General features: G+C 60.2%; 1 protein-coding gene across 2 annotated transcripts in view; it reads right to left on the reverse strand.

The window, feature by feature from the left end:
* IFFO2 (intermediate filament family orphan 2) overlaps nucleotides 1-24096 on the reverse strand; it is a 50710-nt gene that overhangs the window by 12849 nt on the left and 13765 nt on the right. Inside the window, exons 2-4 of one of the 2 annotated variants that reach the window (XM_018054762.1) lie at nucleotides 3128-3188; nucleotides 1751-1846; nucleotides 457-597 (exon numbers count right to left, since the gene is read on the reverse strand). In XM_018054762.1, the coding sequence (XP_017910251.1) occupies nucleotides 457-597; nucleotides 1751-1846; nucleotides 3128-3188 (298 nt within the window). The remainder of the gene's footprint in view (nucleotides 1-456; nucleotides 598-1750; nucleotides 1847-3127; nucleotides 3189-24096) is intronic. The other variant, XM_018054763.1, reaches the window with a different exon arrangement.

Consider the following 24096-nt stretch of genomic DNA (forward strand, 5'->3'; position numbering starts at 1 on the left):
GCCGGCTTGCCTAGGCTCCCACAGTCCGGCCAGGGCTCCCCGACCACAGCCCTGGTCCCCGACTCCTGCTCCCAGGAGAGGCAGGAGGCAGGGCAAGGGGCCCAAGGCGGACAGGCAGACTGAGCCCTGGAAGGTCCGGAGACCCGAGTCCTCGTCCCAGTTCTTCTGCCACGCTCTTCCAGGAGCCTGGCACGTCGCCCCCCCACCCCCCGGTGAGTGGTGTCCTCGGAGGTAGGATGAAGCGGCCAGCCTCGATGACGGAGTCGCATGTGCCTGTGAGTCTATGCAGTCCCTGACTCTACGCTTTCCTGGGAGGCCGGAGTGCTGGGCAAAGGCTGCCTGGGGGTGGGCTGGGGAGCCGGGGAGGGACATGGGCGGGGTGTGAGGGGCCCGGGGCAGGGTGGCCGGGGTGGGCGGCGGGCAGCGCTGGCTGGTGAGCGGGGCAGCCCTCGTCACCTGGAAGATCTTGGACACGTCTTCCGAGTTCCGCTGCTGCGCGACATCGCACAGCTTGGCCGTGATGTCGATCCGGCGGCAGATATCCATGTCGACTTTCATGGCCTTTTCTTGGATCTTTGTGTCCAGGTCTGTCATGGGCTGCAGGGGGGATAGCAGGGGGTTACGTGAGCTGGGGGGCCAAGCGAGGGGTGGGGCAGGCACCCCCAGGCTCCGGCTGGGCGGAGGGGTGGGGAGACCCCCCAGGTGCTGGGCAGGAGGTCCCCGCAGTCCGAGGGGGGCCCTGCAGCCTTTGCTGGGCATGAAGGGTCGGGCCAGTGGCTCAGGCTCGGGGCAAGGGGCCGGGGGAAGTAGGTGCCGTGGGGACGGAGGAAGACTGTGTTTGCCGGTCTCCCTAAGGGCTGGAAGGCATCCTCTCAGCAGACACAGCGTCAGTGTTGGTTTAGTCAGAACAAGGGAAAAAGAAAGACGCGTCCCAGCGCTGAAAGGCTGCCCTGCTCCTGCGGCGGGTCTGCCCCACCTCTCCCCAACAAAGATTCCTCCCAGGCTGACGATGGGGGCTACCTTGGACAGGTGGGGGGTCCCCCAGACCCCGGTAAGGGGAGCCTTCTGCCCTCTTCCAGCCATCCCAGCCTCACACCGCCCAGGGCCAGAAGCCACGGCCGGCGGAGGCACCTGTCCTGGGCTCCGTCTCCCTCCTGCAGTCTTTACATACTGCCCGTGGCCCGAAGGTGGCAGGAAACCAGGTCCCCAGCAGGAAGGAGGCCCTTGCTGCTCTGCCAACAGCTGCCCCCCGCCACAGTGACTCAGAGGGGCTCCGACTGTCCCAAGGACATGCACACTGGCCAGTCCCGACTCAACAGAGCAACCTCAGGAAGGCCGCTGGCCTGGGTAGCCTCTCGGCCCGGCGCAAACCAGACCTGGGGGCCCCTTCAACCTGCCATCGGCACCCCCTGTGCCAGACACGGAGGCCCCCGGCCGCCCCCGCCCCCACGCTGGTGAGCTGGCAGAGTCGGAGCGAACGCACACAGGCCGTCAGAGGAGCCCGGGGCGGGCGGATGGGTTAAGCAGCTGATTAATGCATCTCTACTCAGACCACGGGAAGCAGGGGAGGGGCGGGGAGGGGGGCCTGATCTCCGATGCATCCGTCATCCTCACAGGTCAAACGCAGCCAGCCAGGACTCTAACTAGAAGCCGAGCTCTGGAGCCTCGGAGTGAATGAAGCGTTCTGCATGATGGGTGGGGGGGTGGGGGGGGTTCATGACACCTGGGGGTGGCGGCCGGAGGCACTTACGTCACTCATGAGCCCCTTAAACACCACCAGCTCGGCCTTGAGACGCTCAATCTTCTCGTTCATCTCCTCCTGGATGGCTTCCGCCTCCTGCGCTGCCTACGAGGGACGGAGACCAGGGAGGGGATCAGGGGGTGCTGGGTGGGCTCCCCAATGTGAGGCAGAGAGGCCGGACACCTGGGTTTAGAGCCCCAGATGGACGCCTGATATCCAACCATGCCGGGTGCCTCTGTGCCCCAGGGGAAGGGAGCCAAGACCTTGACCCAGCCTGGCTCCCCGCTCAGCCCTCACTTCACCCCTAGGCCTAAAACAATTCTTTTCTGAGAACTGTTCGTTGGATGGAAAAATCCGTGGCAGACATTGAGAGAAAAAGTGGATATAAAAGTGATTCCAGTGGGTCAAAATAGCAGGTCAATGTATGTCAAAGTGCCAATATGTGACCATCTCCAATCTCCAGAATGGCAGCATCACGCGTGTCAACCTCACTGAGCGCGCACATCCAGGGGCTGTACATGAACCCAGAAACGCCCAGAAGGTCACGCACCAACTCAGCAACAGGGGGGCGGGAGAACCGGAGGCTAAGTTTCGTTTTCTTCTCTGTGCTTCTCTGAACTTTCCAAGTGTTGGCCCGTGAACATGTTACGTTTGTAAAGTAAAAAGACCTTTTCTCACAAAAGAAAGCAGGGCTAGGGGGCAGGGAACCTTCATCCTCTTCCTTCTACGCATTATTTTAACCGTTCCTTGACGTTGATGTCTTTTAATGTCTCCTTGACGTTATTTTAATCCCTCTCTAACTTCCTTAGATCAATGCTTATTTTCTTTCTTTCTTCTTTGGTTATTTATTTATGTAGATGAACAATGCTCTAATTATCAGAAGGCGACTTTTTTCAGTGTTAAAAAGAGCCATCCACGGCTTCGCACGGGGTTGCCACGCTTGTGCCCATTTGGCTGAGAGGAGAACAGAGCTGAGAAGGTCACGTCTGCTCCCCAGGATGCACCGCCAGCCCGTGTGAAGCAGGGCCCAGAGCACAGAGCCACCAAGCCAGAAAAGCCAGAGGCCTCCTCACACCTGCCACAGAGTGCCCCTGGGGCTGGGAGCCCACCTGGCAACGAGCGCCCCCGCCCTCTCCGAGGCACTCGGCCCCGAGTCCAGTCCTGCGTGGCTCAGACAGCAACCGGGCTCCTGTGCCCAGGCTTTCCTGCAACTGCGTGCCAGGGATGCCTTCCCAGCCCCGAAGCAGGGGAGGTAGGAGAGGCCCCCGGCCCCACAAAGGAGAGGCTAAGCTGACACAGCCCAGAGGCTGTGCTGGGAACCAGCCCCCAGCCTCGCCCTTCGACCGCGTGCCTCGCTCCCAGCCTCTCCCGGTTGGGACCTCTTACCTCTTGCAGCGTGTCCACCATGGTCTGCAGGTTCACGCGCTTGGCGAGCTCCTCCTCCCACCTGCAACAGCCAAGAGGGACAGGCGGTCAGAGGGTGGCCTCCCCGGGGCAGCCCACCTCCAGGCACAGTGCCAGCATCCACCCTGGACCCCGCGCTGGCTGAGGAAGGTGCAGCAGGGACTCCAGCCCCGCCTGTGTCCCCGAGCTCCCAGGCAGGGGGCAGTGGGAGGATGCATGATGCCAGACTCCAGGCACAGCACAGCCCCGCTGGGAGGCGTGGCGGGATGGGCCGCCGCCCCGCCCCTGTGCGCACACGGTGTAAGGTGCTGGACGAATGCTGCCGCCCCTTCCGCTCCTGTGAGATGCGGTTCCGAGGCTGTGCTCAGGAGCCGGGCTACAGCCAGCACCATGTTCAGGCTCTCCTTTGCACCCACAAGAAACAAACTTTTTTTGTGCCAACCATTGCAATCTCAGAGTCAACCTGTCCTGCCACCTACCCTAACCAACAAAGACACCTCCCACATAGCTGTTATCATCCCTTTCTTACAGATGAGGAAACTGAGGCTCAGAGAGGTCACATATCTTGCCCAAAGACACACAGCTAGTTAGGGGATGAGGCTGGACTTCAAACCCAGGTCAGTTTTTTAACATTAAAACAAAAAAAGATATAAGTCTTACTTGTTTAATGCCTGGGCTTCACTGCCGGCTCAGATGGTAAAGAATCGGCCTGCAAAGCGGGAGACCTGGGTTGGATACCCGGGTGGGGAAGATCCCCTGGAGGAGGGCTTGGCAACCCACTCCAGTATTCGTGCCTGGAGAATCCCCACGGACAGAAGAGCCTGGTGGGCTACCGTCCATGGGGTTGCAGAGCTGGACACAGCACATTTCATGCCTAAGTGAGGGTGAGGGCAGGCGGGGCCAGGACTCAGGCTGCGGGCTCCAGATCGGGTGCTGGAGACCCTGCTGGGCTCCCCGTGGACCGTGGACCCCAGGGAGCCCTGACCCCCTCCCCGACCCAGATGGCCCTGCTGCCCCAGAGGAGCGGGCCCTTCTCCAGCCACGGGACAGACAGACCGGGGGCTTCTCTCTTTCTTCACCCCGGGGCTGCCTCCCTACATGGCCTCAGAGCAGGCAGAAGCCTTGAGGATGCTGTCGGGGCCAGCTAAAAATAGGCCAGAGGGGAGGGATGGCTGAAGAGCGGGGTTACGTCACCGGCTTTTGGAAACAAGAGAAAACGGATACTGTTTGCACACACAGAGGAAAATTCCTCCCCTTTCCCACACAAGACACAGACGCCCCGGGCAGGGCTCCCAGAGGACACACATGCTCCCCCCTCCTTTTGGTCTACACCAGCCCCCGGCAGCGGCCAGGCCTCGATCAGCAGTGGGCGGCAGAGTTCAGAACCCCGTGGGCAGCGGGGCTGGGTGCGCGTCCTGGTGTGGATGAGAGATACAGAGGGACCCAAGGAGGGGCAGGGAGAGAGTCTAAGAGTCTGACCCGGGCAGGATCGTCTCATGGAACACTCCCGTGGTACAAACGGAGACACCGAGGCCTGTGTGTGAAAGGAACCTGCCCAAGGTCACCCAGCATGTCGTGGGTGGGGCCGTGAGTCCAAGGAACAGCTGGGGAATGGGAACCCCAGGTGGGGAGAAGCTCAAGGCTGCCCCCAGCTTGCCCAGCACACAGGGTGTCTGGGGCTGCCCTCAAGCGAGGCTGAGGCCCAGAATACAGGGCCCGAGCTGAATCATCTCTCCTGGCCACGCTGCCCCGAGGGGGGCAGGGGACTGGCTTCCAAAGCTGCTGAGCAGAGCAGGGCCAAGGGAGGGCGCTGACCGCAGCCTGGCCCCCAGGGTTGGCCTCACTACTGCGTTCCTGCAGCAACAGCAAGATAAGGGGGGCAGCGAGGGATGGGATGTGGGCACCTGGGGGCATCTCACCCACACACACACACCAGCTTCTCAGAGGAGCCTCTGGGATGAGGCCAGCCCCCTCTCACTTTTCCTTTTCCTGGAAGCAAACTTCTCGTGAGGAAGGTGGGGCAGCGGGTCAACAGACCCATTGAACAGACAGGAAAAGTGAGGCCCAGCAAAGGAGAGCAGGTCAGGTCAATGCAGAGCGAGGACACAAGCCACGTCTTTGGATCCTCAGACACAGGAGTCGCAGTAGCAGCAGCCACTGATTGGCGAGCACCACTCGAGTCCCCTGCACTGGGCTCAGTGCCTTGGACACATCTCATTGGCTTGCATCTGACCTCTTAACCCTCTCCTGTAAAGACATTTTCCCCAAACCCATTTTGCAGATGACAGACCTGAGTTTCAGAGAGGTGTGACCTGTTTAAGGCCACACACAACCAGTCAGCAGGGATGGGACTCAAGTCAAGCTCACGCTCTCAAGCCTCCAGTTTTCAAATGGGACGAGCATGGGCGTCACCCAGACCGCGCTCACATGCAGAGTCGGTTCAGCAGGTGTGGGGTGGGGCTCATTTCTTATGCGCTCCCCAGCAGAAGGTGCTTTGGGGGCCCCCTCACCTCGCTAAGCTGCACCCCAGGTGAGCTTGCACAAGTGATGTCATCGACCTTTCATTTCCAGAGCTGGATGGGCGCACGGCCGGTGCACCTGCCCCAGGAGACCCAGGAAGGACCCCTGTGCGTTGACAGCAGTTGGCTTGACAGACTGAGCCGCTGCCCGCGCTGACCTCCCCTCCCAGCCCTCGGCGGGAAAGCTTGGCTGTGCCCGCTTCCATGTTGACAGTGCAGAAACGCTTTGCCCTTCAGCTGCTCTGGCTGACTGGGGTGAGAGGATGGATGAGTGATGTTTCTTGAGGAGCCCCCTCAGCCGAGGGGGAAGGAGCGCGAAGCTGAGCCAGAAACTGGTCACCCAAGTTGTGGGCTTTAGGACATTCCAACACCTGCTTCCCAGGCCCGTCCCCTCCCCTGCCCTGGATCTGCTCACAGGAGCTTGGTTTCAGCAGAAGGGGAGTTTCAGGCATCGGGACCAACATAAGCAAAGACAGACCAGCAGGAAGCCAGGGAGAAGCCAGCTGCCACCAAGAGGGGACACGCCTACAGTGGGCCGGGGGCTGCTGAGCGCACAGTGGGCGTGAAGCCGAAGAGAGACCGCCTCCCTGTTTCACAGGTGGGAAAACGAAGGCCCAGCGCACCCGGGCAACGCTAGCCAAGGCCAGGACAGCCCGGATCACCTGGATCCACCTCTGCCTTCCCTGACCCACCAGCTCAAAAAACTTCCAAACTCTATCTTCTCTTGAAGGGACAGGAGAGAAGGACATTTATTGGTCACTTTCAGGGTGGTGAACACCATGCCGGGCCTTCACATACACATAAAAGATGAACTATCACTTAATCCTGCCCTAAGGGTAGCCCCCACTTTACAGACAGAGGAGACAGAATCAGAGGCAACCTGACTCCCTTTTCCCTCCCGCCACTTCAGCCTCCTGAAATCCATCCATTCTCCCAGGCCTGTCTCACATGTCATCTCTCCTCCAAACCAAGGCAGCCACTCCCCTGGTTTTCCCTCCTTGAGCCCAGGCTTGACCTGGCAGGCCACAGGACGCCGTCGTCCCCGGGGCCGCTTGGCAGTGGCGTCTCATCCACGGAGCCAGCCCATAACGCCAGGGACAGCGGCAGACCACCCACCGTCTCCTCCACGCCCAGGTGTGCTCAGGCCCAGGTCTGGCTCTCGCTCCCAGCAGCCCACGGGGACCCTCTCTGGCCCCAGCATCCTCCCACTCTCTCGGCACCTGCGGATGCCCTCCAGCCACGGCTCTCACAGCGGTCTCGGCTGTGGATGCTCAGGAAGCAGGCAGGGTGGGTGACGGCGGTGCCGATGCTGGTGTGACCAGGCGGCCCCCGCGGACGGGGCGCGGACAGGGTGCCCGGCGCCACCCGCAGAGCCTGCCTTCAGCTTCACAGGAACCTCTAGGCCGGGTTAGAGCATCTCCACGGGGCTGATGAAAATGCTACAGTCCACAAGCACGAGGCCCCTCCCCCAGAATCACACAGCGGGCCACGGGGCTGGGGGAGGGGGAGGTGCTATTCTACAGAAACAAGAGACTCAGAATTTCCAGAAACAAAGGCTGAAAGGGCCCAGAATCCACCTAGACCACACCTCTGAGTACAAAGCAAAGCAAAGTGAGGTGCAAGGTTGCCCAGGGCGTGGACAGCAGGGCGGGCGCCCTCCCCTGCCCCGGCCGGAGGGCTCGAGTCTGAACCCCGGCATCTGCTTCCACCGCTTGGGGCCTCAGTCTCTCCATCTTTAAAGGAGACGGAGTGTGAGCCCAGCACCCCCCGGGGACGCTCAAGAAGAGCCATTCTGCCCCTATACTCGGGCTCAGACCGGGGAGCCCACAGGTGAATACGTGCGTGCAGACAGTAGGGCCAGCTCCTCCAGCACCCCCCTCCAGAGGGCTCAGGCACCCTGCGCCCAGCTTGTCAGGGCCCAGAGCGGGGGAGACGCCAGTTCTAGGTGGGGAAGGGGGTACCGAGTGGCGCTGCAGGGGTTGGGTCTAAAGCGGGGGTCTGGCCCCTCCCCAGCAGTTCACGACGACTACTTCTATGCTCCCTGCACTAACCCCAGCCTCCCTTGTAAGGAGTCAGACAGTTGTTGAACGGATTTGCTGAATGAATGTGCCACGCAAGTGTCCAAATCTTTGTTGTGACGGACAAAGAACCGAGGAACATACACTCGCGTGACAAATGGACGGATGACCCAGGTGGCAAGCGCCCTCCCCAGCCGGGGCCGCTTGGACGGCGTCCTCAGTCTGAGCCCCAGCCTGGGGGCCTCGCCACTCAGCTCCGACCGCCCGCTTGGCTCCAGACCCTCCCCCGGGAGAGGCCCTGCACTGTGGGGTGAGCTGGCCAGACCGGAAGTGGGCCGGGAGAGGGCCGGGAGAAGGAGAAAGCGTATCTGTCCTGCTCTCCAAAGCTCCAGGCCGGGGCAGGAGAGCAGGGAGGTCAGGGCTGCAGGCGGTGGGAAGAGATGCCTCCCCGGCGTCCACACAGGCTCAGCCACCGTCTTAGCATAAGGAGTGGAGACGGCCGCCCCCCCAGCTCCCCCAGCCCCAGCCAGATGTGGTCGCCTGCATTCCTGCGGAGCCACCACTGGACCACGTGATGGACGGGAAGTCTGGGCAGGCTGCTGGGGGGAGGGGAGGCACTGAGGGGCCAGCCCCCCACCCCCACCCCCAGCCAACGACAGGGCCAGGGTCTCCCTGCCCCCACAAGCTCGGGGTGACAGACCCGCAGGAAAGGGGCCACAAAGCCTGGCTTCGGAGGGGCGGAAGGCCGGGCTGAAGTCACTGGCAGAGGGACTGACTCACAGCTGCTTCACTTCCTGTGGGTCACAGAAAGAGGCTCCGGGGCTCCAGCTCCAGAGGAAAGTGGGTGCAGCCCCCGCAAAACCATTGCAGTCCTGGGGGCAGCCCGGGGGGCCTCTGGGGAGAAAGTCCTGGGGACCCCAGGGAGGGGGCGGCGGGAGACCGGGTTAGCATGCTGTCCCTGGTGCTGGCTGGCTGTGTGACTCTGGGCAAGTCAGCCACCCTCTCTGGGCGGGAAGCGCAGCCCCTCTGAGGCTGTGAGAACACACGGGGTCCAGTGGTGTGGCTGCAAATGCCCAGCCTCTCCCCTGGCACACAGAGTACACCGCAGACACGCCAAGGCTCAACTCCGACTGCAGGATCCCACGGCTGGCTCCAGCAGCCAGGCCTCCGGGGGGCTGGGAGGCGCCGCAGGAATGGTCCACACCTTGCCGGCGAGGGCGAGCCACCGGCACGCCCAAGCCAGCTCACTCAGGTGATGGGAAGCGAGCTCAGGTGAGGCTGGGCCGGAGCCATGGGTGGAAAACTTCATTTGGGGCCAAGCGTGGGCCCTGCCTCCGGCGGCGGCAGGTGGGAGGAGGGCAGTTTGCACCCGGGGCCCAAGGAGCTCACCCCATGTCATGTGACTCCAGCCAGGGGCCTGCTGGAGCCATGCTGCCCACCTGCCTGCCTCTGCACTGCCCACCCGCCCACGGACGCAGAGAGGTGCCCCTGCCCTACCCGCGTGGGCATGCCTTGCCCCAGCCTCATGGCAGAGCCGGGGCCCCAAGTGCCAGCTCCTTGTCCAGACTAACGTCTGAGCTGGAGGACCAGGCAGAGCGGGGCGACCCTTCCTCAAATGCAGTCTCATGGGAACCAGCGGGCTACAGATCAGAGCGGGCGCTCGGCAGGCCCCTACCCGCTGACTTCTACTGAGCCCCCTAGAGAGCTAGAAATTCACAACCGGGCCAACTGCCCCGTTCCACGCCACCCTCCTTGTCCAAGACCACAAACAGTTCACGGCAGAGGCAGAGAAAGAAACACAGATGAGCAAGAGCGTGGCGGCAGAGGGGTGGGCAGCCCAGCGCGGACGCACGTGGGCCTCCGTGGCCCCTGACTCCCTGCTCGGTACACCGCACCTTCTCTCTCCAGTCACCGGAGAGGCCGGGCCCCCAGCCTGTGAGTGGACAGGCCCCCGGCCCCCTGAGCCCCGCTCGCATGGGTACCTCCCAGCCCTGCCTCCCCTACGCTCACCATCTCCTTCCCCGTGGACTTTGGCGCTCCAGTCCACACCCAGCCCCTGATCCGGGGAAAAGGGACGCTCCCCGAAGTGCCCATCAGAGGCCCAGCTGCCCAGCTGCACTCTGCTGCTCAGAGGGAAACACAAATTAAATGCCAACTGATTGTCTCCGCGGAGGAGGTATTAATTTAATGTGAACACTTAACCAGGGCAGCCGATTCCATTACAGGCGGGTGGTAATGGCCCAGGCAGGCCGGAGCACAGGCTGGGAGCTGGTGATAGGCTGGGTGGAGCAGCCACGTTATCAAGTGTGCGCCTCTTCCCAGCAAGTGGGCACCGCACACACACACATGTGTGCACACACACACACATCCACACACGCGCATGTGCGCTCATGGGTGCGCACTTGAAACAGCAGCTGCCTCCAGGGCTTCCCAACGGGGCGGTCTGTGTAAGGCTACTCAGGGTGGGTGGGGGTCTCAGGTCCGCTGGGTATCACCCTGTGGAGGAGAGGGTTCTGGGCTAGAAGGGGCGGGAGACCCAAGCTCAAATCCAGCTCTGTCGCTAATTCACTGCATGAACCCAGCAAGCCCTGCCTCTGCTGGGGCCTCTGGTCCATAATACGATCTCTGAGTCCCTCTAGATAAGACCCGCACACCCTGAATGTGGCCCTTCCTCAGAGCCAGAAAGAGACAGCCTCAGGGACATCACCACCGCCACTGAGTCACCCGGGGTGATGGCATCGAGCCACTGGCCCCTGCCCTCAGCACCCGTGACCAGCGAGCCAGGACTGGGTGGCAGCACACGTTTCTAGTTGATTTTTATTGGAGAAGAGCTGCTTCACAATGTCATGTTGGTGCCTCCTGCAGGGCAGAGAGATCAGCTGTCTGCACACACAGGTGCCCCCTCGGGCCTCCTTCCCATTCAGGTCACCACAGTGTGTTAGGCAGAGCTTCCTGTGCCGCTCAGTACCTTCTCATTAGTTATCTGTCCCATTCACAGCGCCAGCAGGGTACGGGCTTCCCTGGGCTCGGGGATGAAGAACCCGGGAGACCCAGGTTCAGTCCCTGGGGGGGGAAGATCCCCTGGAGGAGGAAGTGGCAACCCACTCCAGCATTCTTGCCTGGAGAAATCCCATGGGCAGAGGAGCCTGGAGGGTCACAGTCCACGGGGTCACAAAAGAGCCGGACACGACTGAGGACGCAGCGCACGCACACCTCGATCCTGCTTAAGCGTGAACCCCAGGCTCCAGTTCCTCCCACGCCCTCCTCCCCTTTGGTATCCATGTATTTGTCCTATGTGGGTCTATTTCTGCTTTGCTAATAAGAGCATTTATACCATGTTTCTGGAGCCCACATATAGGCGCTAATGCACGATATTTGTTTCTCTTCCTGTGCTTGGTGAGGCCTTTGTCCACTCATTCATTCCATGATCGGTTCTGGAGCGCGTGCCATGAGCTGCTCAGGCCCGACAGAATCAAAGGTGACGTGAGCCTGCTCTGAGCGGGGCAGCAAAACGAGCGGGCCGCCTGGCCCTGCAGCGTCCCCAGAGCGCCCACTGGTCCCCAGCTGGAAACCTCAGTTTCCCCTCTGTGAAAGGGCGGCAGCAGCCCTACCTTGCAGGCTTCATGGATGTTAAAAGCACTCTAGCGAAGGTACACATGCGCCCTGCTGGACGAGGGCCATTCTCAGCACTGGCGTGGCCCAGCCTGGCCCTGTCTGGGAGAGGCAGCGACAGGCGGGTGTGCGAGGCCCAGACCCCCCAAGCTGGGACACGTCTTCACCCTGCCCCGACCCTCTGTGGATCTAGAAGCAACTGAGAGGGGCTGGCAGATGAATTTTCCCAGCCAGGCGGTGAAAGCAAGCCTGACCAACGGACGGCAGGGCCGAGCTGCGTGGAGTCATTCCCACTCTCCCTGCCTGTCCCGGTGACGACGGCTACCCTTTACGGGCAGCTGGCAGGCCTCCGGGGTGCTCCACGGGTGGTCACCAGGCCTTGAGAGGGGGGGAGGAAGAAACTGGCAAGTCTGTCACTGGACTGCAGCCCCCAGGCCCACAGCCCCTCGGGCAACGAGGCAGCCAGCGTCAGTGCAAGCTACCTGGCACCAGGTCCTTTCTCTCTCTTTAAAAAAAGAAACAAATCATTTGGTCGGCCAGGTCTTAGTCGCAGCATGCGTGGTCTTTAGCTGCAGCACGTGAACTCTGAGCTGCAACACGGGAGATTTAGTTCCCTGACCAGGGATCGAACCCGGGCCCCTGCTCTGGGAGCGTGGAGTCTTAGCCACTGGACCCCCAGGAAAGTCCCAGTGTATCGGCCCTGCCTCTGCCCAGACTTACTGTGTGATCTCGGGCAAGTCTCTTCTCCTCCTCTAGCCTCACTTTCCCATTCTTAACGCAATGGTGTCAGACTGGATAAGTTCAAAGGGCTCCCCCAGTCAGGCCAAGAAACAACTTCCACAGTGCCTGGACAGACACCCCATGCCATCAGGAAAGCCATCTGATGAACCAAAGACAGTCGAAGCCAGCTGGGACATCAGCCTTTGGGTTCAAGCCCGTGTGTGTGGTGGAGAGGGGGTAGGGGTTCTGCAGTCAGAGGTCCTGGGGTCAAACCCCAGCTGTATACACACCTTGCCCCTGTGTGACCTGGCACAGACTGCCAGCCCTCTCTGAGCTTTGCTAAGACCACCCACCTCGCAGGGCTGTTTGCAACTAGTCAACGGACCCGTGACGACAGGCGCAGTCAGTGGCTTCACCCTCGTGACCTCCCAGCTGCCAGTGGTCAGAAAGACTGGGAACATGGCCCCAGGCCACACTTCAAGTGACAGGGCCAGACCTGAACCCAGGACTGGCTGACCCCACAGCCTCTATGCCGCTGTAATCATCACGTGGATGCGATGGGGAGAATAAGCTAGAAGCCGCCGTCACCTGGCTGGGACGGGGGCACTTGGCGGGGGTAGGGGGCGGCCGAGGGAAGAGAGCCAGATGCTGACTCCGCAGCTTCCACGGCCGGCAAAACCCAGCCAGCAACCTGCTTCTGCCCCCCTCGCCCCTCGACGGGCCCCGGGAAGGAAGGGGCACTGCTCAGGCTTAGAGGTCTGTCCTGACAAGGACCACCACGTCAGCAGGCAAGGCTAAGGCAGGAGGGGTCCCCTGGTCTTGTGGGGTCACCCGGCAGGCACTGAAGGTCATTCTCCCAGGTTCAGATGCCCCTGCTCATGTGCCCCCACGTCCATCCCAGGCTCCAGCTGTTTACACCGGCCTTCCGTTCCAGTTACCCAGCGTCCATATCTACCCAGGTGGCCAGCGTCACTCCCGCTTTGGTGCCGTTTATTGAAAGCCCCTTTGGAGACCCGGCAGCTCTGTGGATGCCCATCACCCAGAGCTGAGGGTTGGGAGGCAGTGCCCTCCTTCCAGCGCCTCTGTCTACAAACCACACCCACGTGGCATTGACCCCCTCTCCCCGGCCAAGCAGGCCACTACGAGAAGCGGCTCAGCGAGCATCTCCTGGGGAGGAGGAACCTGCTTCCCAGAGCGCAGGCCACCGTCTAGTTTCTGGGACACCGCTTCCAGCCTCTTCCAGGCTTGCAGCACCTCATCACCTCCTCCAGGAAGCCCTCAGGACTTCCCCAGGAGCCACTACACCCATCTAAGCGTCTCCAGCCCTGCCTTCCTCACAACATCTGGGGCATTGTAAGTGTTCACTTCTCTGCCTCTCTCATCAGACTCTGCTCTCCTGGACAAAGGGAGGACTTGCTCTCACTGTGAAATGCTCATTTCGTGCTAGCCTAGTCACTTTATCTCACCCTAGCTCTGTGAGGCAGGCGTCACCCTTCCCACTTGACAGGTGAGTAAACCGAGGCCCAGGGGAACCTCCTTGCTCCAGGCCAGGCCCAGGTCCACCTGACTCCCACGTCTGAGCAGCCTGGCAGTGGTTCTATAAACCCCACGCCCTACCGTGTCTCCCCCAGCACACTGCTCAGGAAACACCCCCAAATGACCCTGCCAGGGTCAGCACTGGTGTGCGACCCTGGGTCACAGCCACTGACTTGGAAACCGGCCGCTTAGCCTGTTGACTGACTTCCTGGGCCCCCGGGTGGAGAAAGGCCCTAGGGTTCCACCTCCACCGGCCAAGACGGACATGCCCACAGCCTGCTGTCCATCCCGCCCCCAGAGCCAACTGGAGCAAAGCCCCGAACCTGCCGTGCGCCTGGTTCCCGTCTTAGGGCAGGGGCTAGCGGGAGCACCCGCCTTGCAGAGCTGGTATATTAAATGAGTCAGCATCCGCCACGCGCTCAGCCCAGAGCTCGGCTCCCAGTAAACGAGCTGTCAGCCCAACGGATGGGCACTGATGAGCTGCGGAACGCGGGCTCTACGCTGTCTCTGCTGCCGTGAAGATCAGCCGGCTCAGCCCGGGGTGGCAGGTCTGCGGGGTGGGGGTGGCCAGGGCCCCGGGCACCAGGCAGGACCCCCAGGCACCAAACCAGACTCCCCTCTCCAACACCTGGTGACACGCAGGACCATCAAATGAGCCTTTGGGGGCTTGCCTCATCTCAGAAGGACGTCTCACTGCCCTTGAGCCCAAGCCAGTGCCACACCCTGGGGCTGGCACGCGACAGGCTCCGAGGACGCCCTGGTGAGCGGGCGCGGGTGCTGCTGTGAAGCCCAGCGCAGCAGCCTCAGCGTCTGCAGCCCAACCCCTCTGACTGTTGGCTTAGATTCCATCTCCTTTTCCCCACGACAGATTCAACAAACATTTCCCAAGGGCCCACTTAGGAGCACAGGACCGATTTAAAAGGACTCTCCTCCCCCGCAAGAGGAGCAATGAGTCTTGGGGCTCCCCTCAGGCGGGACCTCAGCCCCGCCCCCCAGTCGTGGGTCCTCAGTCCCCCAACCCATCAAGGGCCAGAAGATCAGGACACCGCTGCCTCATGCCCTGAGAGTGGGGACGGAAGAGGGTGCGCACCCCGGGCTCCTGGAGAGGCACCTTCGCTCTGCCCGTGAGTGCCCACTGGTACCCAGGGCGGGAGGGAGGAAGGCACAGCGCCACCAGCACAGTGGAAACCCCGGTGGTCTCCAGAGACAGAGGCTTGCGGATGGGGACAGGGGTGGGGGAGACCTGTCCCTGTCCCCTTCTGTACCCTTTTCTTTAATCACAGTAAACTACTCAGAAAGTTTACCATCCTGACCATTTGTTAATTTTCTTTCTTGCTTTCGGCTGCTCTGGGCCTCTGCTGCGCCTTGGGCTTTTCTCTAACTGCAGAGCATGGGGACGACCCTCCAGCTGCGGTGCCCAGCCTGCTCACTGCGGCGGCTTCTCTTGCTGTGGAGCACGGGCTTACCTGCTTTGAGGCAGGTGGGGTCTTCCCGGACTCGGGATCAAACCCGCGCCTCCCGTATTGGCAGGCAGATTCTTTACCGCTGGGCCACCAGGGAAGCCCCCATCTTAGCCACTGTTCAGTGAACAGCTGAGTGGCTTTAGACACATTCCCACTGCTGTGCAGCCATCACCCCCACCCCTCCCCAGAACCCTTCATCTTACAAAACCGAAACTCTGCCCCCATTAAAACTGTAATTCCCCGGTCCCCCTCCCCCAGCCCCTGGCAACCACCACTCTACTTCCTGCCTCCAGGAATCGGACTGCCCCAGGGCCTTCACGTCAGTGGAATCATGCAGTATTTGTCTTATTGAGACTGGCTTATTGCACTGAGCATAATGGCCTCAAGGTTCATCTCTTCTAGCATGAGTCTGAATTTCTTCTGTATCTTTAAAATTTTCAATCATGTAATGCATCAACTAGTCAAGAAAATCAAGGTCATTAAGACAAAAATACCCGCTCATTTTCCCTTTGTTTTAAACTGCCCAAGTATTTTACAATGATTACACAAGAAACAGGAAAAAATAGAAATAAAAACAACAGGTAAGCCAACAAAGAACAAATGCAAACCAAGAACTGTGTGCTTTTCCTACTAACAACACACAGCAAGCACCCTCCCCAGAGGTGATGCAGTGGGTGACCGGGTGTCTCCTGGGCCCTGCATCTTGGTACACACAGATCTGCATACTCCAGTTATCCATGGAGTGGGTGGCTGGGCCAAGGCTTCCAGTGTAGAAGAGACTTCTCGGCCCCTCAAAAGTGCTGGGTGTGACAAGGCTGTTCTCTCACGGCTCAGCAGCTGCCCATGGAGCCAAGGAAAAAGCTAGGTCCTCACCCCAGCTCAGCAGCAAGACTGTTTTGTGCCTCAGTTTCCCGATTAGTCAAATAGTCCTAAGGTTGCCTCTCCATTGGATGGAGGAAGACCCCATCGTAGATACTGTCTTTCCTCACCCTCACTGGGGTGGTACTCTGCCTTCGCCAAGGAGCCAGGGCTGGGCGATCAGGCTTGTATGAGAAACAGGCCCCATCACCTCTCTTCCGAAAGGGCAGACATGCCAACCTTGTGTGTGATGAGCCCCGGAGCAAGTGGCCACGTGCTAGGGTGGGGAAGACATGCCCCTGGCGCCTCCAGCGCCAGGCATGCCATGCCGCATCATACCTCGAAGCCTTTGCCCGTGCCCGTGTACTCTGCCCGGAAGCCTCCCTCCACACGCCTGCTTCGTCACTGCCAACTTCAGGACTCAGCTTGTATACCCCCTCCTCCAGGAAGCCTTCCTTGGCTCCTTGGTCAGGATCAAGTGCCCCTCGTCTGTGTTCCAGAGACCCTGGTCACTCGCTACTGAGGCTGTCTCCACCTGTTGGTTTCCCCTACTTAACTCAGCCCTTGTAAGACGAGACTCTGGCTCCCAGCTGCAACCCCAGAGTGCAGCACGGAGCCTGGCACACAGTAGGCACCAGATACATGTTCGCTGGGTAAAGGGCCCCTGCAAAGGTCACCTCCAGGGCCTTCCCTAAGAGGCCCACTCTGGAGCTGGTGCAGCACCTACTCAGTGGGGCCCTGGACATGAGCGCCCTGCCCGCCCCCCGCCCCCAGCCTCAGGTTCCCCACGCGACTGCGCAGCCCCCGCCAGCTCTTCTGCTCTCCCCCAGCGGTCCTGCTCCCTCGCCGGGACGCCGGGCCCACCTCGCCCGGGGCAGACGGCCAGCAGGTTAGTGCTCACAGCTCTCCATCCCTAGCACTCGGCCTCTCTGCCCGGGCCTGGCAGAGCAGACCCCCACCCAACCCCCTAGGGTCAGCAGCTCTCGGCCTCGGGGACTCCATCTCTTGTCCGAGTCCAGGAGACAGGAGGGGATCTGGGCACCCCGACCAAGGAGCGGGAGGCCCCAGGGGTCTGTGACCCGGGAGGCCAGGGGAGCCCCACCCAAGGACGTGTTTATAGCCTGGAGGAAAAGCAGCGACCGCCAAGGCTATTTTGGAAACCTAATGTGCACTTTAGGTCTCTGTGTTTATGTCGAGTGACCGTGCTGCCTTGCAGGTAAACGCACGGCCCTGCGGGTCTGCAGCTCAAGGCCATCGCCCCGCCAGGCCCACATCACTACTCACTCTACACCGAGCACACTCGGGCCGGCGAGGGGCAGGTGGCCAAGAGGAGCCCAGGAGGCAGAAGTTGGCACACACCCCATTCTGGGTTCAAACCAAGGCCCTGCAGCCTTGAGCAAGTTGCCTCTCCAGGCCTCAGTGCTCTCTTCTGTGAAATGGGAAGGAATGACCCCCTCTTGGATTAAATGAGGACTGGCAAGCATAAACAGGCTCCAGGTGTAACAATTAGAAAAAAAAAAAAAGCAGAACATGGGTCCCCAGCACCTCAGAATGGGAACATACAGAAGCCTACGCCTCTGCACACGAGGAGCCCAAAGCTCAGAGGAGTGAAGCGGCGTGCCCAAGGTCACACAGCCAGGTGTGGCGGGGGGTGCTGGAACCCAGAACCTGTACTTCCTGCCAAGCCCCTGCTGAGGGGAGCACAGCCCCAAGCAAGCCCCAGGGAGGGAGGAAGGAAGAGCAACAAGGACCCGGGGAACCAAGCCCAGGTACACGCAAGGCTGGTGCCACAGCGGACGGAGCGTGGCCCACCGCCTGGCCCTCCCTGTGGGGCCGTGTGCTTGTCACGGCCGCCCGGGGGGGGCTGCGGGCACCAGCGAGGCAGGCAGTGAGACCCGGTCCCCCGCGCCGAGCGGGATTAGTGACCACACACAGCTCAAGGGGACGGACTCCTGGCCTAACGCCAGCCGCCAGCCACCTCGCAGCCTGACATTCAACTGCTTTTTTTTTGACTGCGCTGCTCAGCATGAGGGATCTCAGCTCTCCGGACAGAGACTGAACCCCCAGGAGGAACATGGAGTCTTCACCAGTGGACCACCAGGGAAGTGCCCCTAACATTCAACTTGATGTAAACCAATGGGGAGGCCACTGGGGCTCCCCCAACACACACACACACACACGCGCGCGCGCGCACACACAGAGCATTCCTCCCACCCATCCACAGGGCTAGGGTATGCCTCTCAGAGGAGAGAGGTCAAAAGAGCAGAGAAGCTTCTGCGACAGTAACAACCAGCAGAGCACCGCATAGGAGCCGCTAGCCTCCTCATCCCCATTCTGCCGATGGGGACACTGAGGCTCGGAGAGGTAAGGTGACTTGTCCAGGCCTCATAATCATAATAGTTAACAATATGAAGTGTTAGGATGTGACGGGCACTATCAAGTCATTTAATCCTCACAAGAGCCTGATGAGGTAGATGCTACTAAGTATGCCCATTTTACAGATGAGGAAACTGAGGCACCAGGAAGTGAAGCCATGTGTGCAAGGCCACAGAGCTCAAAAGTGGTCCAGGCAATCTGGCTCCAGAGCCCAAACTCACACCCACCAGACGCACCTGCCTCTGCCCTCTGTACAGAGCTGCAGATGCTGAGGGAGAACACGGGTCTCTCTGATCCCAGGGCCGAGATGCCCTTCTCTGGGCCACGTAGCCTCATGACAAGAAGGAGAAGGTCAGGGAGCGGGACCTCAGTCTCCCAGGAGTCAGTGAGTGAGCGTGAGCGCTCGGTCACGGCCGACTCTGCGACCCCGCGGACTGTGGCCCACCAGGCTCCTCTGTCCATGGGATTCTCCAGGCAATACTGGAGTGGGTTGCCATGCCTTCCTGCAGGGGATCTTCCTGACCCAGGGACTGAACCCGCATCTCTTGTGTCTCCTTTATTGACAGGCGGATCCCCTACCACTAGTGGGAAGCCCCCTTCAGGGGACAGAATGGATCCCAAACGGCATCCCCTCCAAACCGCAAGCGCAAAGCACAGAGGCCCCCACCCTGGGCCCCGCTGGTCCTGACAGAGTGGCCCCTGAAGCGAGGGTCTCCTAGGCCTGGCCCAGCCCCCAGGACCCTCAGAGGGGCAGGGCTAAAGAGCCTCCAGCCCCCCAAGCTGCCCAAATCCTGCCCGGTGCCCAGCCCCGGGAGGGGGCAGAGGGTCACCAATCCCAGCCCTGCCAAGGTACCATCAGAGATTCCCTTCTCAACTCAAACCCATCTGGGGCTTCTGCTCCCCCCAGACTTGGTCCTCCAGCCACCTGGACTCAACAAGAAGCCAAGGAAGAGGTGGTCCGCAGCTGAGGGATGAGGAGCAGGAGCCTGGGGGGGCGGGGGAGACCCCTCACACAGCCACACTGCTGCCCCTTATCTCAAACCCTGATGTCAACAGACAGACTCAGCCACACCCCAGCGGGTGGCCTGGTAAAAGCGACGCTGCTTCTCGGAGCCTCAGTTCCCTCATCTATAAAATGGGGTAACAACAGTACCTACCTCACTGGGTTATGAAAATATACAAGATCATGAACACCCAGCATCTCACATTACTTTCCACCTTAGTGAGCAGACCTCAATTCCAGCTGCTGGGGATGGGGCTGGGGTGGGGGTGGGGGGGTTGTTGTTCCAGGGTCCAGGGTTCTGGGCTTGACTGAGACGCACCATTCTGCCCCTCAGAGGCTTCATTCTCTGGGTCCTTCTCCCCAGTGCTGGGGCTGGGGCGCTTGGTATCCAAGTAGCCAGCACATGCAGGCCCTCAACCCCTGTTTACGTACTGGATGAATGAATGAGCTTGTGGGCTGGAGCCCCACGGGCAGCAGCAAGCAGGCTGGGTGTGTGTCCCACTCTGCCTGCATCCCAGATGGTCCCAGGACCCATTTGCACAACGAAGCTCCGACCACCCCTGGGTGCTCAGGCTCTCCCTCTGCCAGCCACCCCCTCCAGACAGCCTGCCAGGGGTTGTGGCCCTTTCCCAACCTGCCGGCCCCCCAGGGACAGACGGCTGGTCCACGCCCACCCCAGCAGGCCCACAAAGGCAGCAGGCAGCCTCCTCCTGGTGACTTGGCCTTGGGACAGATGGCTCTTGGTGTGACGTCTGCCAAGCCAGCTGGCCTGGCTGCTTTAAGGGGCCAGGGCACCGGCTGGGAGTCCTGCCCCAGCAGGCAGGGCTCTTAACCCCTTCCTGTCCCTGCCACGGGACTTGGCGTCCCCCTGACCCCTAATCACTGTCCATATCAGTCAGGCCTCCTGCCCTCCATCCTCGGAGGTGAGGGGCCTCCCAGGGAGAGGCTCGCTAAACGGGAGTCAGAGAGGCTGTGGAGTGAAAGGGAGCCGCAGGGCAGATGGGAGTGGAGGAGGTCCCATCGCTCGGCTCTGAGGCAGGCCCGGCCCGCCAGGAGTCTGCCAATACAGAGGGCGGGCAGGAGGGTGCTGGATCCTGGCTGGGGAGCCCCGTGGAGCCGCTGCCTTGCTTCCAGGACACCCATCCAGGCAGAGACTGCCAGGTCCAAAGGCCATCAGCTACCTTTATCAGGCGGAAAAACCCACTCCCCGACCCAATCGCCCAGAAATAGCACTGGCCTGCGAAGGAGGAGACCCGACCCCAGCAGTCTGACCGAAGGTGGCAGACACGCTGCTCAGCCTCTCTGGGTCTCAGTCTCCCCATCAGGAAAGCTGGCCTGGGAGATCCCTGGGCTCCAGGGCCACTTTCCGCTCAGAGGGCGCGATGACTCCAGGAGAAGGAATGTGCTTCCTCCCTTCCCCACCCCCAGGAACTCATGGAATCCTAGAGGGACCAGTCAGATCCTTTCTCCGCCAAGAGCATGTCCCAACCACGACCGAGCGCGGGCATGAGTCAAGAGGACTTCAGGCAGGAAGAAAGGAAGCTTCTGGGATTCAGAGGGGGACTGATGCGGCCTGCAGAAGGCGGGAAGGGTCTTCACCAGGCAGTGCCCCACCCAACCCCCTACTGGACAGAAGGCTAGACAAAGGGAAATGCAGCAGGCGGCATCGGGGCCAGAGACCAGGAAGGGTTTCCCAAAGGAAGAGGCTGCACGGATGTCCTTACAGAAGATGCCTCGAGGGGAAGGCTCTGGAATGTCCTTCCCAGGCTATAAAATCTCTAACGGGATTTGCAGAGGTCCTACCCTCAAGGCCAGAGAGGAACAGATGACCACTAGAGACCCTCTGCAGACAGCAAGCCAGTCTCCACAGCAAAGCAGGACCTCAGAGTCTCTGCACTTGGGTGTCCAGCCAATCTGATGTCCCAAATGGACAACGGCGTCATCTCAGGGCACAGCACAGCCAGGTGCAGCTGCGGCCTGGGGCCTGCCTGCCAGTCCAACCAGCATCTCAGGACAGAGGCTGCAGACGACTTGCGAAAAGCCCAAGAACACATCGAAACAACCGAGGAGGGAAGGACAGGGCCAGAGGGCTGCCGGCCAGGAGTGGAGCCGCCTGTCAGCCCAGCAGAGACGTGAGAACATGGGGCTGGGCTCCACAGACGTGGCTGCGAGTCCCAGGTCTGGGTATGACCTCCAGCAACTGACTACCCCTCTGAAAAGTGCGTGTTGGGGGAGAAATCAGACATCTCTAAGGACTCCTGCGGCTCTGATTTAACAGTCATTTGCCGAACTCCCTAGGGATAGGAGTCTGCCATCATCCCCAGAAGCCAAGCACAGGGCCAAGCACAAGCACTCTAAAAATGGCGGATGGATGGATGAAGGGATGGATAAATAGAGAGGAGGGTGGATGAATGGAGGGAAGAAGGGACGTATGGATGAATGCAAGGATGCAAGGACGGAAGGATGGATGGATGAACAGAGAGACAGATGATGGATGGATAGATGGACAGATGGATAAATAGAGAGACAGATGATAGATGGATGGATGGATAAATGGATGATGGATGATAAATAGACAGATGATGGATGGATGGATGGACGGATGAATAAATAGAGAGACAGATGATTGGATGATGGATGGATGGATGAATAGACAGATGATGGATAGATGGACGGATAAATGGATGGATGGATGATAAATAGATGATGGATGGATGGATGGACAGATGAATAAATAGAGAGACCGATGATTGGATGATGGATGGATGGATAAATGGAGGATGGATAAATGGATGGATGAATAGACAGATGATGGATGGATGGATGGATAAATGGAGGGATGGATAAATGGATAGATGATGGATGAATAAACAGACAGATGATGGATGGATGGATGGATAAATGGATGATGGATGGATGGGTAAATGGATGGATGGATGGATGGATGGGTAGATGGATGGATGGATGGATGGATGGATGGGTAGATGGATGGATGGATGGATGGAAGGGTGGATGGATGGATGATTAAGTGGAGGAGTTCCTGAAAAAGGAGAGCAGGTCTTCAGCGTCTGCTGGAACAATTCCTTACTCTTGCCCTCAAGGCCTCCCTGGAACCACCTTCCCAGGATACACACCTCCCAGCATCCAACCCCCCTTCTCTAATTTGTACACATAGGTGCACACACCTATGCACACATACTCAAATATGCAACAGGCTCCAAGCACTGTGACCCAACTCTGAATCCTGAGAATGGAGGCTCCGGTTCCCAAAAGCCATGAGACCTATCTGATCCAGTCTCCCCCCGGGGCGCCTCCACCTCCTGAAGCACCCTCCCAAAGCTGCGTCTGGAACCAGGCTGGGCAGTGGTGGAAGCCCAGTGACAATCCTCTGAGACTCAAGTTCAGACGCCAGCTCTGCCCCTTTTCCGGCCGTGGCGAGTGACAAGACGCTTCACCTGCCGAGACTCGGATTCCCCATCTGTACAGTGGGCACAACCACATCCACCCTTCAAGAGTCTTGTGAAGTTTAAGAATCTTGTGCAGTAAAAAAAAAAAAAATGGCTGTGAAGTTTTAAATTATATCAGCCACACGGGATGCTCTCGGGGAACCATGAGGGGAATATTACGGGGTTCCAAGGTCCTGGCTTCCTTCTGGGAGGAGATGAGGATGACCCGAGCCTCCCAGGGCTTCTCTGCTTGGGCCCTGTGATCCTTTCCACCTCATTTCCCACCTTGCGGGCGGTGATAGCCAGGATTTAAGCCCAGCAGAATCTACAAAGCAGCCTTTGTCTCAGAGACGAAACCCTAAACCGGCTGCCTTGACATCAACCCTGGGCAACCAACACCAGGACAGCCTTCAACATCACCCTTCTGCCTAGGTCTGGGAGTGAGGGCTTCACCCACAAGCCCTGGCAGAGACAGCCTGTGGGCTCACAAGAACCTGGAAGCCACCTTCCCGTGGCTTTAAGAAGGAATAGCTACCCCAGTGACCCCTGAGGTGCGAGACAGGACTTGACCCCTGTCCCCTGTATCTGAGGCCAAGGGCCGGGGCCAGGAATGTGTACCCATTCCTCAGCCTGGGAGACTGAGTCCGGGCTGAGACTAGAAGAGTCCACCAGGTTCAGGTTCGAACTCTAGCTCTGCCCCTCCACATGACGAGACCTCAGGACACGGCTGAGATGATCTGAGGCCGCCTCCGTGTCAAGGCTGCTGGGACTTGGGAGGCAGGGACAGAGACTCCCCGTTCAAGACCACCCTCCAACAAGGCCCCTGGGAGCCTCAGGGTCCAGGCGACACAGCGCACTGGCTGCAGCCTCAGGGCCAGGTCTCGCCCTACGGTGACCCTCTGCCAACAGCCTGCTGGGGAGGACGGGGGATGTGACCTCCTCCCAGCCGGTCAAGAGGGCAGCTGGGCTAGGGAAGGGAAGTGCTCTGAACACAAAGGCCACTCTGCAGCCGGAAGCAGAAGCGGGAGGGCCGAGTCTGTGCTCACTGTGTGGGGCCTGGGGGCTGGGGAGGCAGGGCTGGGCTGAGACAGAGGCATAGAGCAATAGCAGCTCAGGGGCCTGCACCACGCTTGGCCCTCGGTGTGCCCCATCTCACTGGAGCCTCATTACAACCACGAGCTAGGGCTGTCAGCCCCATTTTACAGATGAGAAAACTGAGGCCTGGGGTGGTGATGCGAAGCCCAGGTAGTCCCACTCCAGGATCAGAGCTCCCACCCAAGTGAAAGCCCTGATCGCAGGCTGATAGTATAACCAAGGAAGAGCGAACAAATCGCTTCTTTTTAAAGCCCCATGGATCACCCCTGAATATTCATTGGAAGGACTGATGCTGAAGCTGAAGT

This window comes from Capra hircus, chromosome 2 (genome assembly GCF_001704415.2).
Source record: "Capra hircus breed San Clemente chromosome 2, ASM170441v1, whole genome shotgun sequence".
NCBI lineage: Eukaryota > Metazoa > Chordata > Mammalia > Artiodactyla > Bovidae > Capra > Capra hircus.